Source organism: Podarcis vaucheri (assembly GCF_965113315.1).
Source record: "Podarcis vaucheri genome assembly, chromosome: 4".
Taxonomy (NCBI): domain Eukaryota; kingdom Metazoa; phylum Chordata; class Lepidosauria; order Squamata; family Lacertidae; genus Podarcis; species Podarcis vaucheri.
Window position 1 is genome coordinate 57,608,541 of NC_138762.1, and position 18,550 is coordinate 57,627,090.

General features: G+C 43.1%; 1 protein-coding gene across 1 annotated transcript in view; it reads right to left on the reverse strand.

Moving 5' to 3' along the window:
• Positions 1-18,550, reverse strand: part of DSCAM (DS cell adhesion molecule) — a 337,767-nt gene that overhangs the window by 92,103 nt on the left and 227,114 nt on the right. The window contains exons 12-14 of the mRNA XM_082221311.1: positions 9,326-9,522; positions 6,572-6,668; positions 3,574-3,702 (exon numbers count right to left, since the gene is read on the reverse strand). Coding sequence (XP_082077437.1) covers positions 3,574-3,702; positions 6,572-6,668; positions 9,326-9,522 — 423 coding nt within the window. The remainder of the gene's footprint in view (positions 1-3,573; positions 3,703-6,571; positions 6,669-9,325; positions 9,523-18,550) is intronic.

The following is an 18,550-nucleotide window of genomic DNA, read 5'->3' on the forward strand; positions in this document are numbered from 1 at the left end:
TTGCTTGAACTGGGTTCAAGTGTCTCAGATTAAGCAAGCAAAGGGAAGATGAATGCTTTTAGCATTGTGTGTGATTGTGTGTGTGTGTGTGTGTCTGTGTCTGTGTGTGTCTGTGTCTTAACTCATTGGATTTATTAGGGTTGCCATATTTCAAAAAGAAATCCCAGTAATGTCTGGGAAAATCCGGACATATGGCAGCCCTAGATTTATCAGATTAATGCCTTCTAATCAACTAGAAATTTCATATCAGTTAGGACAGAGGTGCGTCAGTGTGTGTTGCATCTGTTCATTCATAAATACATTCTGTTCTGCTTCTGCATGAATCTGTGGACTCTCTTCCAGCATGCAGTGCTAACAACATGTGTGCTTATTTCACAAATAAATATCTGATTATTCTCCCTGTCTGCACCCTAGTTTTGCTCCAACCTGCCTAGAGTGTCATAAAGAATTTGTGCAATTCCCTCCCTGCGCCAAGCAGGGGCAGAGTATAGGGCCAGACCTGCTTTGCTTCATCAGAACAACTTCATCATGTTCCATCGGAATTATCTTTGGAACTCTCGGCTTATACAGCCACGCCTGGGGCACAGCAAGCAGCAGCCATCAGCTGCAGCTATGAAAAATAAAAAGAAAAGAAAAACAGATCACATCTGAACTATAAAAAAGGAAAAATATGGCAGTGAGAAGCAGTGCAATCTGAGAGGCAAAAAAATGTGTGATCCAGGATGATCAAACAAAGATACTTCTGCTGAAGAAGAAAAAAGAGAGACTAGTGATGAGTACTCTCAGGCAATGCAACAGCACCTGCATGTGAGTACCTTCAAATATTCAGAAAAGAGCACATTGTTATAGCCCTGCCTGGTGACATTTCATCAGTTCAGGTTCCCCCATGCAAAAAACTCCCTGCTTCTGATAACCCAGGATGCAAGTGTGCGGAGGTTTCAAGACTCATTGTCGCCCTGTTAGGCTTGCTTTCACATGCAGGGCTTTTGGATATTTTCCAACATTTAATCTCACACATTTAGTCTAAAGTGGTACAGTCCTACCAAGACTGTTCTATGTGCCTTCTCCAAATATTTGAATTGACTTTGAGTCTCTGTGCAAATTGTGAATAAGAGGTGAAACAGCTTTGAGATGATCCCTTCCATTAATTATGCCTTTTCCATTTTATCAGCTTGCATAAAAAATCCCCTTACACAATTTTTTGTTGTTTTGGGGCATGCTATTTTCATTTACTCTGATCCTCACAAACATGATTCACTAATGACAGAACAGGCAAAATTCATATAACACAAATAAACATAACATTCCCCCCCCCCTTTTAACTGATTTTCCTATAGGGAATGCCTGCATATACCAACCTAGCTATATATTAATACTAATGGATTCCACTCACATGTTTACTTTGTATGTTGTGCCATCTAGTGGCCCTATTCAGAATGGCAATTTTGAGAATATCTACTCTCCCTCTCCCCCCACCAAACGTATGATTATTATTTTTACACTGCTAAATACTGCTGATGTTGCAACTGTAAGTACTACTATTACCCCCACTACCACAGAATATGTTTAAAGCTTTAGAGTATGTAAAGTGATTTCCATACAATTTTTAGTAATGTTTATGGTAAAAAATTATTATCTGGGTTTTATATTTTTAGCAAATGGGAGGCTGAGACTAAAAGATAGCTTGTGTGAGGCCACTGAGTGCATTAAAGTGAGATCTGAACAGGGAGTTTTCTTCCCCACAGCTCACACTTTTTGACCCAACACTACATCAGCTTTCATAAAAAGAAAAATCTTAAATCTGCTCTTTTCTGCAACACATAAGCAACATGAATGGATAAGGCATATAAAGGTACAGACAGAAGTGAGGGTAAACTACAGGCTACAGTGGTCCTCTTTATGAAGAGGGCTATATATAATGCATAGTCCAGCATATTCAAAGCAACTAGCTTTGAAACTAGCTAATGTTGAGTCAAAGCGAGTCTTTGCAAGCTGACCATTTGACTTCCAGCTGACGTGGGCCTGAGAGGAATCTTGTGTTGCTTTTTCATCAGGGAGGTCACTGGCACTGTCCAATAGGGATTTGTGACTTGCACACACACAGGGCAGACAGTACTCTACACTGCAAATGGCCCTGCTAGCTCCACACCCCACTCATCTTTTTAACAATAAGGAATTGTCAAGTGCAGATTAGAAACAGGTCGGCTGCCCCTACCTCTTGTCCCACATCTCATCTGGAAATGGGCGGATTAAATTGGATGAATTTGATTTGGACTGCTGATAGATATCTGAAATTAATCCTGTTTTAAAACAGGCCCATTTTGATTCAGCGACACCTCTAGGACCACTGCACTTCCAATGACGTAGTCATCTCTCACAGATTAGAACAGACCTTCAGCTGGTGCCCTCCTGATGTTCTAGACTACAACTCCAATTGGTCAAACTGTTTGTGCAATAGGCAGGGTGGAGGTCCCTGCCTGGGGCTTTTGTGCAAAGGAGTAGAGAGTACATAGTATATTGATAGTAGTAGAGCTGTCATACAAGTGTCTACCAACACATTTTCATGACTAGTTGGTTCTTCTGATCATGCCTATTCAGATGAGATTTATCAAAATAGGATTCTGCTCCAGAGCCATAATGTCACAGGGTTGGAGGTAGGGGAAGACTTAGGAATGAATATGTCAGAAAACAGCTGTTCAGCCCATCCTAAGATTTTGCCTGTCCCCAGCATGCTTTAGGTGTGAGTGGATCTGAGTCTGAATCTCGGGCAAGACCTTGCAGAGAGAAGAGCACTGTGTCTTGGGAAGAGACCATAATTCAGTGGCAGGGTCCATGTTTTGGATGCAGAAGGTCTCCAGTTCAATCACTGATATTCCTGGAGAGTGACTGCCAATCAGAGTAGGCAATATTGAATTGGATGGACAAGTAGTCTCACCAGGTACAAGTTGTCTACATCTGCAGTTATCTACATCTGGACACGTGGGTGGCACTGTGGTCTAAACCACTGAGCCTCTTGGGCTTGCCGATTGGAAGGTTGGCGGTTTGAATCCCCATGACAGAGTGAGCTCCCGTTGCTTTGTGCCAGCTCCTGCCAACCTAGCAGTTCAAAAGCACACCAGTGCAAGTAGATAAATAGGTATCGCTGTGGCGGGAAGGTAACCGCCATTTCCGTGCTCCCTGGCATCCATCACGGTGTTCTGTGGCACCAGAAGTGGTTTAGTCATACTGGCCACATTACTCAAAAAGCTGTCTGTGGACAAACACCAGCTCCCTCAGCCTGCAAAGTGAGATGAGCGCTGCAACCCCATCGTCGTCTTTGATTGGACTTAATCGTCCAGGGGTCCTTTACCTTTACTACATCTGCTGTCGATGCTTTTGTTTAATAGGGGCTGTTGAAAACCATCCATTCAAATATACAAAGTATTCTGGACACAAGATGTCAGCAAAACTCTTGGCCACACTCAAGTTAGCAGTAAAACTGAGAACTCTGATTTTTTAAATAAAAAAAACATAATACCAGAAAACCAGAAAACAATTAAAAGTTGTAAACCGGGCATACCAACATACTCTTACCAGACTTGTTCTTGCATTCTATATCATAGCCCGTGATTGGGCTATTTCCGTCAAATCCCATGGTCCACCTGAGGGCAATGCTGCGTGCTCTCACCTCTCGGATTTCTATTTCTGGAGGATCTGGGGGTTCTGGTCAAATAGACAAACTCTGTTTTAGTCAAGAGACCTGTGTGTCAGCAACAGCAATGAGTATAGTATGGAAAAAATATGCCTTGCGAAGAATAAGATAGCTTGCTATTTCCTTCGCTCACCGGGTGTTACACTCGTTTTACCCCACACCCGTCCCAGAAGGAGGGATAGTTAATATTTAGGTTAAGAAACTTGTGACAGCCCTGTTCAAACATTGAAAAATTGTATTCAGGGGAGTGCAGGAAGGAAGGCCTTATGTGGCACAGGCAAGCACCCTATTTTCTTCATCGACCAGGAAGAGCATGAAGGGAAATTGGAAGCATGTTTGGCTGAATATAGCTCCGGATCATGGGGAAGGCTGAAAACATATTCAGCTGAACGTGCTTGCAAGCCCTCTCTAGGCTTTCACGATGATGCAGAAAAGTTAGAGGGAAGAGGTGAGGCCACCAGGATGCCTGAAAAGGGTTAATGTCTTGATATCATCTTATTTTAGAGTCCCATTGTAGAATTGTTCTATGCTATTATTTTAAAAACAACACATTGCTCCCAGGACAGGTTGTGGGTATAATATCCTTATTATATTGGGATTTCTGTATCTTCCATGTAAGTGAATTGAGAAAGTAATGCTATTACAACTGACTCTATCTCCCTCTTACACCTGCTCCCCCGGGTGTGTGCGTATAGTGCGTATTATTCTCTTTACAACAGGAATGCGGTACTTGTGGTCCTCCAGACATTCTTGGACTCTAACTCTCATCAGCAACCACATCTAAAAAATCACAGGTTGGCCACTCCTGCTTTAAATGGAACAAAATGGCCTAAAACCTATATGCAGTAGAGTTTAATACATGCATTATCTTTGTGGTTTAAAGGGCAGAAGCAAGCGTGTGTATATAATGGGTTGTCTCCAAAGTAGAGCTACGTGAAGTTTCTGCCAGTGCAATGATTTCTGATTGTGCAATCAAATATGCTCCTCCTCTCCTTCCCTGGATCGCCTTAAATCTGTTCTAGGGCTTCCCCCAACTCTATAGAGCAGTTTGGGGGGAGGCACAGGGAAGAAAGGATGGGAAAAGACCAGTTGTACAAGTTGCAATCCTTGCCCTGACAAGACGCTTTGGTTGAATACCTCTCATAGATTGTAATCTACACTAGAAATGTGAAGATGAACTCAACAGTTAGGGCTTGTCCACACTTCTGCTTGTCCCATGCCAAAAAGCATGGGTCCAAGCAGTTTTCCACTTGCCCCATGTTTTCTGAATGCCTTTGCCCCACTGCTTTCTTCTGGAAAAACTGTTCTTTAGTGATAAATTGTAACAAACAGCAATGTGTGGAAAACCCAATTGCTGTTTGCTGCAATTCAGAACCAAACTGTGGGTTTTCCTGGGGGGAAGTGGCAGGGCAAACAGAAATGCCAATAAGCCTTTAGTCTAATTAGATAACCAGAATAAAAATGCTATGCTCTTTCACATGTGCCTGTACTAACATCTGTGCTAACATTTATTCCCTGTTTCTGTGATAACAGTTACATATTTTCTCATTTTTCTCAGAGAACCTTTGTATTATCTGCAGCTTCACTGCAAATGGGAATCAGAATCTTGGTTTATTGAGGGGACTGGCTTAGTGAGTACACAGTCTGTACCAGGATTAACCAGGAACTGATGCAACCTGCAGTCACAGAAAACTGGGGGTTGGGAGAAAGGTTGCTTGTGAGTCCTGAGTGGATTTGGCATCTTATCTGTAAGCTCCAAGGCACACAAGCGCATTGAGCAAGTGTAGTACGGCAGAGCCGGCAGAACCTCATAGCTAATTTCTGCCTCGGCTAGACATTTGACAGGGCATCACCTCAGCCACTCCAGAACCTGCCGATCCCTGCCTGACTCTGCTTCCCCACCTCCCCACCATGAAATATGGCAGGGGACACCTGGCCTGAGGACATACTGACGACTCAAATTTCAGAATGAAAAAAACAACAACAAATAATACACTGCAGTTGCTGGGAGCTTTTGGCTGATTAGACCTGAAACATTTTGTTTCTAAATATAAAGCAGGTACACTGTTTCTTTTTTCAGAAAGGAAATCTTCACCCTATTGCTTCACCCTATTTAGGCTGCTGCAAGGCTACTGCTACTGAATTATTTGGTGCCAAGTCCCACTGAGTTCAATGGAATTTACTCCCAAGGAAGTGTCAGAATCACAGCCTGACACCAGCCATGTTTATTCACAAATCAGTATTCCAGACTGCGGTTTTATGTATGAAGAAGAAGAGCTGATTTAAACACCTGTTCTATGATTTATTTATATTTTGCTCCATGGTTTATTGAAGGATTCTGTGTTTCAGCAAACGTATTTATTTCGGTTTTAATGTTGTATCTGGATTTTATTTTCTGTCAACAACACCACTTAGGGATTTCACATATTAAGCACCTTTGACTCGCGAGTTGACTAACAGGTGAAGTGACTGCATGACAGTGACGAGTATTCAGAATGGCTGTTGTGTTGGTCAGCATTGTGTGCAATAAGGGATGGCACATGGATTCAAACCCCAACATAAGGAAATGTTGACTGTTGGTTTCCATGTTGGCCCCTTGGTGTTTAAATGGGCCCCAAACTGTACAGTGTGTTAGTTTCTACACTGTCTTGTGGTTGCAATGCAGACTTAAGACAAACTTGTGTCTAAAATCCCATGTTTTAATAGTTCCAGTGCAAACTGGACAGATGGAGTTTGAAGCTTTCATACATTTCTAAGTTTTTGACAGTCATGACTACGTTTTATTAGGGACTAGAACCCCCCATCAGATTTCTGAGCATGACATACACTTACTGTACTACAATAGCTGTGTTTTTTTTCCTTATGTTGTCCTCTTCCTACCTTGCACAGTGAGCTGAATTATTCCACGGTCCTCCCCATATGAATTGATGGCATGGCAGGAGAAGAAACCAGAGTCTTCTCTCACCGTTGGCAGAATCTACATTGACAATGGAAAAGAAGAAAATGTATTTAATAGGGAATGTTGCATGCAAGGCCATTTTACAAAACAGACTCTGAATGTAATTCCACATGGTAGGGATCGGAGAATCTCACATCCCCTCAGGGCCATCTTTCCAGTGGGTGGTGGTCCAAAACAAAAATGGGCAGGCAAGAGTGGGGCTGCACCACTCTCTCATATAGAGACATACACCACACACATGTGCACAACACCAAAACACACATATGCACACATTCATTCACATCCTCTCTCCTCCTCTCTCTCTCTCTCTCTCTCTCTTATCTGAGTCAGACTTTGGGGGCTTAGATGCTTGGCCCATGAACAGTTTTGAACAGAAGCAGTTTTAAATAAGTTTTTATTTCCCCTAGATTCCTCTTTATTTTCATTTTGTGTTCTGTTTATTCCTGCTCATATAGGCAGGAAGACACACACCACACAGACATGAATAAGTAAATGCACAAGTTGCATTAAAGCCAATTCTGCTCTTGCAGAGCAGTGATGAATTGACTGCCATTTCTCAATTCCTTCTTGGAATGATATAACGTGCTTTCATGGTGATGTAGCATGACAGATTGACAATACTTCCCCAATAATACTTGATGTATACAAACTCTAAAAATACAGAAGCGGCTTGCTGGGCAGGGCAGACTTGGCACACTGGCTTCTTCGCAGGTGGGTGAGATGCTGTTGCTTACTGGGAAGAAGAGGGGGCACCAGTGGAAGTGCTGGATTAGCTTGGGGTGGGGGTGGTACTGGCACTGCACCAACATCCCTGCTGCCTTGCCAGTACACAACAGGGACCCAGGAAGCTAGTGATCTGCTTCTGTGACTTTATATGTCACACTAGCTTTATTCAGGCATTTATCCCTCAGTGTGATGTCATATAGATGGGGAAAGGGGGACGAGGATGCCTGATGACTTCGAGGGGGAACATCTGCCCCCGGAAGACTGCTCTACTCCTGTAGGCTCTGCCAACATTTTAGAGAAAACCTGCTGGAGGGTTTTCAGAGTAAAAACCTGAAACAGTTTTTAACATAAAAAATTGTGTTTTTAAAACATATAGAATAGAGCAAAATGGGCAGGAATGTATCTGTCAATTTCTTTGTCTCTGTTTCTCATTTTTCCCATCTTAAATTCTGTTCTCCACATTTCCATTTTCCTTTTTTTTTTTTTTAACCATCCTGAAAAGTCATCAGCATTTTTGTTTCTCCTTGGATGGGTAACTGCAATGCAAAAATTGGAGAAGTGTGAATTTTGAAGGACCACTGAGTTTCGGTTCTCATATTGTTTAGGAAACTGTGAATTTGGTAGGTTCGCCTTTGAATGCCAACCATCCCTAGGTTGCAGCAGGCAGCCTGCCCAAAACATAGGAGGAGGGGAGATGAGGAGCAGATAACAAATTATTCCTCTGAGAAGGAGAGACAGGGAGATGAAAAATTACCCTCCTGCAGCACGCACACACACACACACACCCCTTTCCTCTTTGCAAGTACACCTGCACTCAGCTGTTTGCTTTACAAGAAGCTGGGATCTGAGCATACAAAGGTGGTTCAATATTCACCCTCTCCCCTCAATAATCTGAGATCATCCTGTTGAATGATCCTTGTCGTTGGCAAGGTCTTTCCTAAAGACCTACCAATATCAGTTGCTGCCACAACAATATCATCTGCACACTTCAGCAGATATGTTTGATTTTTTAAAAAAAAAAATGTGTTCCTCCGTTGAAGGAAACTTCCACACCACTACCAAAGTTACAAAGTTTCTGTAACAGGATAAGCCTTGGAGGAATTGAGTATTGAACAGCCTGAAGCATAATTCTGGGTAGTGTGAGATGGCTCAGCAATTTTCTCCTGGCTTGCCCCTGCAGTGACTAAATGAGGCTGACTACAGATCCTTTTTCTTCAAGATGGAAATGTTCCTCAGGCATCGTCTCCTGTAGGTGAAGATCCCGAAAATGCAGACTGGGAAAGACTAGGTGCAAGAGAGTGGGCTACCAATGTTCCAACAATGTTTCCCATGTAGTGCGACATGCAGGGTTCATTCAAGAGAAGGGCAGTATATAAACACAAGAAAAATAATTATGGTAACACTTGAGTTTTTTATGAGTATATATTCATGGGTGTGCTATGGGTGGTAATCAGCTACGTTTTGCTCTCACTGAAATTAATGAACATGATTAAGTTTGGTTCATTAATTTAATAGTTGGCTATCCCCCAATATATGTGTGCATATGTATTATAGAGTGTGGGGTTGCTACACCCACGTTGGCCAAGTCCACTGCTTGCCACAATGTCCAACTGGAAGGTTGACTAAGATCGAAAGTGGCCCTCAGACCAAAATAAATCCATCACCCGTGGCCCAGACTGTTTAAAGGGGATAACGTGTTCTATTCATTCATGTAAACCATTGCCAGAGCTTAATTCTGGGCCATCTCTATGCAAAATGGAAAGTGAGATATTCCCCCTGCCGCTGCCCCCCAAAATAAGAAATGTTCACTTTGGGATATCTTCAAGGGACTTCAGTGAACACAATCATTCCAGGGAGGGGGGGGCAGGAGTGGAGTGTACAATGTACTCTTATATGTAAAGAACATGTGACCAAACAGCACTGGCAAAATACCAGGTTGCTCATGTTACCTGTAATGTAGAGATCACTTCATCACCCACTTCCTTCGTGGAAACAAGATAGCGGGACATTTCAGGATTAATGATTCTGTCTTCTTTCTCCCAGCGAACGATGATGGGTTTTTCTCCATGTGCTGTGCAACTCATTTCTTTCTTTTGGCCCTGCGTTGCCAAGGTGGTGTTTGGATAGGAAGTTATCATAGCAGGAACTAAAAATAAAAATAGTGAACACAAGTTAGTAGCTTGCTGCAAAATGTGTGGAGGAGGAAATGCAACATTGCTGTACAGGAGGGCTCGCTAGGTAGCCTCACTTGTATCGACACATTTTCCACCTAATCCATTTCATTTTGTAGTTTTGTGCTTATATCAGCTGAAGAAAAACAAAACCGCCTGGTGTAGAATACAGCACTGAACTTCCTCCCTCCCCCTGCAAGGAAAGCAGGCATTCATGGAGAGAATGGATAGCCTCTTTTAAATGAACAACTTTAATTGCTGTTTTGAAATGCTAACGTTCCGTGGCATGACCTTTCTGCATGTCAACCCTATGGATAACAAACTGATCTACTAGCTCGCAAGATTGAAAGCTATGGCTTCTGCTTTAAGAAGTGGCTCTCACATGGATAACAATACAGAGAAACCTTGGGGAAAACTTGTGATGAGAAATGATACGCACTAACCAAGCATTGTTAGGAACCATTTTCAACCATTTACCTTTCTCCCATAAGGCTTATACTGTACATAAAATATCTAAGACTTTGTCAGATGATTACATTCCGCAACATCAGAGTTGTTTTTATTTGCTTGCTGTCAAGTTACTGTTTGATTATTAAACATCAACATTAAAAGAGATATAATAAAATTAAATACCATTCCCATATTCCATTAAAAATACGATAAATGATATCATCTGAAACTCAATATATATAGCATCTGGACATAATTTTCAAAAATCTGTAAAAATGTCCAGGAAAACCCGGGTGTATGGCATGGCAACCCGTGTCAGAAGTGTTGGTTTTTGGGTGAATTTCCTAAAAAGAATAGCTCAAACAACTCTTGTGTCCACGGAATTTTACTTTCTGAAATATGTCAACCCCACAACAAATAAGACTCACTGGGTACAATCCGGCCCCTATTATTCACATGCACAAATATAGCCTGCAGGCTGATTGTACATGACCCCCACTGTAGAATAAATTCATGGAAGGAACTGTGGGGTCCTGTGGACTAGCCCCACCCACTGGCAATACCATTCACTGCTACGACACCCACTGAAGAATGTTCATTTGATATTTGTTGGAAAGAAGTCTCCCTAGCAACAGATTTAGTTATTTATTTATCTTATTTGTTTATAAGATTTCTTAGCCACCAGTCACCATAAGGTCCCATGATATAACGTAATATACAGTTATTAAAAAAACAAACAAATGAAATCACAGTAATGATAAACCTTCAGGGCTGAATTAGCAGTGTATTCCCTCGTTTAAAATAATGGGGTAAATGCCAAGTTACAAAAGCTAGGGCTGCCATATACCCTCTTTTTCCAGGACACACCCTCTTTTTCATGGGTATGTAAAATGAGAGTCATCATAGCAATCCATAGTTAAAAGTAGAAGTTGGCAAATGTCTCCTCTTTTTTGCTCTTCAAAATATGACAATTATAGGCTATATAAGTTTTTAAAATGTCACACACACATACCCCCCTTTCAGAAGCAGTTCTATAACTAACCCAGCTATCAGAAATTGCTTCCCATCACCATAGCAATGGCTGATGAAGTTAAAGGGCTTATCCAGATGATCCTACAAAGGATATCCAGAACACAATTTTCCCCCTTGTGCAATTCTTCCCCAACCCCCGCCCAAACAAATCCCTCTCAACACTGAATCCTGTCCCTGTGGGTAGGATATAGATTGAGAGAGATGCCTTACTCAGAGCTTTGCCAATTTCACTTCCCTGCTATCAAAAGCAGACTCACTCTATCAAAAGCAGGGAAGTGAGATAACAAGACTCACCTTTATACACCTCAAAATACCTATGCAAATATATTTCAATGCCCCCTCCACTAAGAAAGAAAAGAAAATTTCTGTGAAAGGGCAGACGCATTTCTGTAGAGCCTGGAAAGAGCTTTGCCAGTACTTGATTATTTATGCTTATTTGAATACTGGATGCTGTGTTTGATTTATTTTTGGATGATAGTGGCCTTTGACTTTCAGCAATGAAATCTGCATGCAAAGGACTGGTGCAGAGCCCCCTGCAAGTGGTACAGCGGGGGAGAGAGCTCAGCTGTTAAGGAAAAAGAAACTAGAGAAAGGGGCGGAGTCTTTAAAAAGCTCCACAAAACGGCACAGGGAAAGGAGGGGGAACTTACTGTGTCACTTGGTGATATAGAAGAAACGCCCATAATATTCATAGAATCAAAATCTGTCCTTATTAAGCTTTAGTCACAGGAACACTACCTGCAGAAAAAACTTTCATTTCCCCAGCAACGTTTCATAGCTTGAGGGCAGAGGGCTTATCATTTCCTTGCAAGGTTTCTTGTTTATTAAGAATGCTTGTAGGCCTCCCTACCTCTCAATGAATCCCAGGGTAGGATAAAAAATGTAAAATCACATAAAACAATGGGCCATTAAAAATACTGATTAAAACAACAGGAGCAACGAAAACTGCAGAGCCGTTTATTATTATTATTTATTACATTCAGGCTGCAGGGGGTTTGGATTGAGGGGAGGCATCCTTCTGCCCATTTCTGCCAGCCCAGTAGATCTCCCAGAGTCCACTGCAAATGGAGGGACACTGGGGAAGGAACCGTCCTGCCTGCCTGCCTCATGTGCTGGCAGAAAGCCCACTGGCAATATTCCTGCCAGGAGAAGTTGATGGGAAGCCCTCAAACAAGGTGTTTCAAGAGTGGGGCGAGTCTGAGATTCTCTGGGAGCTGCTGGAGGTAGAGTTGTTTTCACGGCGGGCGCCAATCTGCCCATTTCCATCCAGGTCTTGCTGCCACTGCCGTGAGCAGCCAGGCTATGGCTGTGGTGCTAGCTCCGCCCCTGAGCAAAGCCTTCGCAATGCTAGTACAGCGGTACCTCGGGTTACGAACTTAATTCATTCCAGAGGTCAGTTCTTAACCTGAAACAGTTCTTAACCTGAGGTGCGCTTTCGCTAATGGGGCCTCCCGCTGCTGCCGTGCCACCGGAGCGCGATTTCTGTTCTCATCCTGAAGCAAAGTTCTTAACCCAAGGTACTACTTCCAGGTTAGCGGAGTTTGTAACCTGAAGCGTTTGTAACCTGAGGTACCACTGTAACAAGTTTTGATTGCTTTGTTGCAGCTTACCTCTTCTCCAAGAAGTGGAGAGGAGGCCAGCAGGCAGGGAGGGGAGTGTGTGGTGCAATGTCTAGACCTGACAGATATGTTCAGCGGAAGTCCAAAGCCTGGACACTGGGCAATCTTAATCCTTACAAAACAGCCTGGAATCGAGATGGAGCTGGCGTGTCCTAAGCCACCATCTCTTCTGGCTTCTTAACAGTTATATAATAAATTTTCTTTGATTATAAGTATTACCCAAACACGTGTTTCCAAGCTAGGATTGGTCTTATGTGCTGCTAAGCTGTAACAAGAATGACGACGACTCAAAAAGCTTGGCAGCTCTGCCGGCGCCTTGTGATATGATTGAATGTGTCAGGGTAAAGACTGTGAACATTTAGAGTTCATATCTTATTCACTTAGAAGCAGTTTCAGGTCACATTATAGGAAAAGGAGGTGATTTATTTTATGTGACAACTATGAATTTTAATCAAAAGACATATTCAAAATAAAGTCTAGGACCCCCCCCCCCCATTTTGCCTGAATTCACTATAGGCAAGTATTTCCCCTTTCCCGAGGTTTTTCTCTTCCTTTTTTCATGCAAGAGCCCTTTTCATGTTTGTACATTACAAGCTGCTCTCTTCAAATAACACACCAGAGACCCACAGCAGCTTAGATTTCTCATTCTCTCTCTAGTCTTTGACAGGGCTGTGAAATGAATGTGACTTGATTCCGCATCGTCATGTGTGCACAATTTTCCACTTTGCCTAACTGAGCCTCCTAATAACCGATAGGAAAAAAAGAAAAGAAAAACGGGGGAATGGAGGAGGCTGACAGCTCTGCTCCCTGCAGCGACTTTCTCGTAAACGCTTCAGGAGATTCATGAGGAATGGCATCAGTTCAGAAAACTGCTCAGCAAGCTCAGTAACAAGCTAGACTAATAGCCAATAAGGCCTTTTCTCAGGAAAGTCATTCACAATTCATTTATTAGTAGTATGCACTTTATGAAGAAACCTAAGACAGGAGAGAAAATGCTCACCCTTTCGCTGGGAAAGAGTGGAGCGCTTTTGAAAGGACCCCGCACAAGTTAACCCAAGAGGACAGGAATAATTTTGTAAAAATCAACCATATCTGCTCAGAGAGAGGGGCTTAATTGAGGTTCTGGAGGACCTATTGTCCATCCAAAAGCATAATTCCTTTATCGGTACCTTTCTGAAGACCCCATGCAAATGGTGGGTGGGAATGAGAAGCAAACAGTGAGCATTAATGTTAATGTAATGTGAAAAATGTTATGGGAACCTAATGCAGGTTTTGTGTGCCTCAGTTTACCAGGGTCTGCAGAACTTGCAGGCTAAGTTTCATACCCTCCAAGTGTCCCGATTTTCCAAGGACAGTCCCAGAATTGCGAAAACCATCCCGGCTTCTAATTTGATCCTGGAATGTCTCTATTTCCCCTGCCGCCCAGCTTGGGGAAGAGGATAAGCCGGCATTCGTCCTGAGTGGCGGAGGCAGCAAGAAAGCATCCCGTTGCCTCTCCATGGCTGCTGCTGCCAATGTCCTCTCTTGGGCAGCTCGGAGCAGCTGCTGGAGAGTGAGTGAGAAGGAGGAAGAGAAGCTGCCACCACTGAGGCCCCGCTGTGCATGATTTTTTTTTTCATGCTTTGTGTGTCCATGTCTAATTTTGCCCCTTTCTAAAATGTATTTATTTATGTGTGGTGCGGGGTTGTTTTTTGTTTTTGGTAAACCTACCAAAGAATAAAATAAAATTGGGATTAAGGGATTTTCTTAGGACAGTGGAGCGTGTGTCTGCTGTGTCCCATTGGTGTGGTGGCAGCAGCAGCAGCAGCACTCGCCCTTCTCAGGGGAAATGTTCTGCCACGGGGCCAATGGGAGATCAAGGAAAGTCAGTTGGGGGAGAGGAGTGAGAACTGTCCCTATTTTCAGCTATGCAATGTTGAAGGGTATGAGGTTTTACAGAAAAGCCCAGGAGATCTCAAGACTAGGCCCTGAGGCAACTGAAATGGGTGGGCTTTTTTCATCCCTAATGTGTGTTAGCGTTTGCTCTAAATAAAATGACTTCTCACATCCTTTCTGTAAACAGTATACCTTAATAATAATAATAATAATAATAATAATAATAATAATAAATTTTATTTATACCCCACCCTCCCCGGCCAGAGCTGGGCTCAGGGTGGCTAACAACAGTAAAATTACAGTAAAAACATAATAGGGGGAAAAACCAATTTAAAATACAGGTTAAAATGCAATTTAAAATGCAGCCTCAACAAAACCATAAGGGGAGGGAAACTTAAGGGTCAGACTGAGTTCAAACCAAAGGCCAGACGGAACAGCTCTGTCTTGCAGGCCCTACGGAAAGATGTCAAGTCACGCAGGGCCCTAGTCTCTTGTGACAGAGCATTCCACCAAGTTGGGGCCAGTACTAAAAAGGCCCTGGCCCTAGTTGCGACCAATCTAACCACCTTGCGACCTGGGCCCTCCGAAATGTTATCATTTGTGGACCTTAAGGTCCTCTGCGGGGCATACCAGGAGAGGCAGTCCTGTAGGTATGTGGGTCCTAGGCCACATAGGGCTTTAAAGGTCAAAACCAGCACCTTAAACCTGACTCTGTACTCCACCGGGAGCCAGTGCAGTTGGTAAAACACTGGATCAATGTGACCCCGCGGCAAGGACCCCGTAAGGAGTCTCGCCGTGGCATTCTGCACCCGCTGGAGTTTCTGGGTCAGTTTCAAGGGCAGCCCCACGTAGAGTGAGTTACAATAATCAAGCCTGGAGGTGACCATCTCATGGAACACTGTGGCCAGATCAGGGCGAGAGAGGTAATGCCTTACAGTCATATTAGGAGATTTTGAGGATACGGCCATTAGCAGAGAATTTTAGTGAATCGTTTTACTTTCTCATGGTCCAAAACCTGTGCTGGCTACCTATTCTCTTACAGTTGCAAAAGATGGCCCTTTGCATGGCTGGATGGGGATAGAAAGCAAATGGATAGAGAGCAGCACAAGCAAAAAAAGCTCTACAAATATGGGCATACCATATACAATTTGACAAAATGTAAAATCACACCCCCTCCCAAACAACAAATATGACTGAAAATAATGTGTCTGGGTCTCCCACATCTTTTCCTCTGCCCTCAGAACAAATGCCTGCCAATATCCCCCTCTCCCGCCAAACAACCCCCCAAAATACTAAAACAGAACGTGGTGGTTGCTTTTCTCAACAACTTGTTCAGTTTTTGGTGGTCAGTTCATGAAGAAAAGCAGCACAATCAGTGGCGTAGCGTGGGGGGTGCAGGGGGGGCGGCCGCACCGGGCGCAACATCTGGGGGTTAGGGTTAGGGGGCACAAATCCACGGGTTAGGGGGCGCAAATCCATGGGTTAGGGGGCGCAAATTACTTGCCTTGCCCCGGGTGCTGACAACCCACGCTACGCCACTGAGCACAATATCTTGTAGTCTCAACTAGAAATTGAATGATTTTCGAGAAGCGGTGGAAGCCAGATGGGCTGAGGTGGTGTATGGTCCCAGCAATCTTGGACAGGCACACAGCCCCAGACCCATAGCACTCCCAGTCCTGCCATCTCCTGTCAGTCAGGGTGGAAGGGAGTGGCAGGCTTTTTTGGCTGCACTAGATCTAACATGATACAGACTTGAGCTGGGTCCCTCCAGGGAATGAACCATGACTGGCTCTGCTCCATCCTCACCATGCACTATTTTAGGGCCTTCTGCTGACTGCCCCTGGTGGGAATACTGCTAGCAATAGTCCTTCATTCTGCTGGGCTTTCTGTGGCTCCAGCAGGGGTCTCTGTGGCAGCAGTGGAGAACCACTCTTCAACAGCAGTGGCTGGACACCAATGAGGTCATACTCAAAACCCTAACTCCCCCAAGCAGTTCAAATTGGGAGGTGGGATTGCATCCTAAAACACCTCTCCCTCCCAGCTGCTTTTAGCCTTGATGATTATTTAAGATTAGGTCCAATCCGCACCCCTCCCCTTTAGCATCTGTGATGGGATAGACTATATATTTTCCGAAATGGCACTGGGATGTGAAATATATTTACAGGAGGATATGTGATTTCAACACCTGCAACAGGTGATTTTATTTTCATTATTGCTTAACAGTAGTCCAGTTTTCAAGTGAGTGCGTTTCTCCACTGGGCGGTGGCTAAGGAAAAGAATCAAATATAGCAATGCTTTTTGGGCTTGAGAAAATTATAGCTATCCATCTAATGGACACAACACATTGAACAAGTCTGGAGGCTCATTTTCTCCGGCGCTAACTTGCACATTATCTAAAATCTATGAAGCCCTCTGTTTGTTTGTTTAAAAAAGATGTTTTACATTAATGGGATACAATCTTTATAAAACAAAGTCAGGGAGCAGTAAGTAAAAATAGAAGTGTGATACATGCGAAGCTTGAAATGAGTCATCACATCCAATAATGCTTAATACATAATTGGCTATATCGTTCGCTTGTACCAGTTTAGTCTCTCTCGAAGCAACAGAGCTGTGCCATAGAAAGAGATCACACAATTACATCTTTACTTAGCACAAGTTATAGATTTCCTGAAATCTGCGGGCAACCCAGTTCCATATGACTTCAGTCCCTTCCGCAGCACAGCAGCCAGCACTGTGCTGCTCCCAGTGGTTAGAATGAACTTGTTCGGTTTAATGAAGTTCAGTGAATTAATTCAAAAATCCCTGAACTACACCTGGAAGTAGTTCCCACAATTTCTGGGTAAACTGAATGTGAATTGAGTTCATTCTGGGGTAGAACTTTGAATGATTTCCAGTTCATATTTAATTTCTCTGACATTATTTTTAACTCTCTGGACTCTTTGGGCTTTTCAGCTTAAAGGTCATAATTGTTGGGAAACAATGAATTAAACAATTCACACTCCACTGTGTGTTTTGATGTTTTCTCAGTCTTAAGTGTATTTTACACTTCAGCATAGCAGCTTGTAATGTTCTGAATGCTGGAATAAAATTGCTGAGCATCCTTTCGGGGAATGTTTGAATTTAACCTTGAACTGATATGAACTGGGATTAATTCCTTTATGGACATGTTGATCTAGAACTAGCTTCTTTTAAAAATATTTTTCCAAGCTCTGGTGTCAACTAACAATGTATCCCTATGGCTGGCAAGTGGAGAACAGCAGAACTTAACAAAAAAAAGAGGCATTTGTAAGGCAGTTGCAATAAACAGTCACAGAGAGAAAGCACCAAGCTGCTGCCAGATGGTGCCATCAGACTGGTCCAAACCAGTGAATTAATGTTAAGATGCTCTATAGTCCATTATGCCAGTTAAAAACACCCAATTCCCTTTGGTAGTCTATTCAATATTCTGACACATGGTTACTGACTTGGCCTATTAAATTACACCTATTTATAATTACAGAAGCTCTCTTTTATAGGGTGGTTATTACCCAGAAAAAGCTGCCTATCTCAAAAAAAAAAAAAAGGTTGTATCATAAGAGGAGAGAAGATTATAATTTGTTTTAAGTTCCCCTTGTGCCCTCAAAGCTTTGGCCATTAGCACATCACTGGCATTGTTGAGATTTTAATAACAGGCCATGGGCAGAGTTACAACATAAAGACAGCACTTAGAGGGAAAATGGGAAGGGCTGCAGGAACAAAGAAGTTGGGTGCCGTTCACTGGACAACAAGCTGTTTTCACCCTGTTGAAATAGTCCTTGTTTTGTGGAAGGCAGTCACTGCTTTCCTTGGTATGTTTCCAAATATTCCCCAAGTTTGGGCAGAAGCAGTGGGTTATGCCTCCAAACAAGAGAGAGAACATATAAAACAAGCATAAGCATCTCACATTCTTAGATACTGTACCCCAGAGGTACCCCAGAAGGTTTTTTCAACCAAAGGACCACATTACCTTCTGGGCAACTTTCCAGGGGCCACAAGCCAGTGGTAGGCT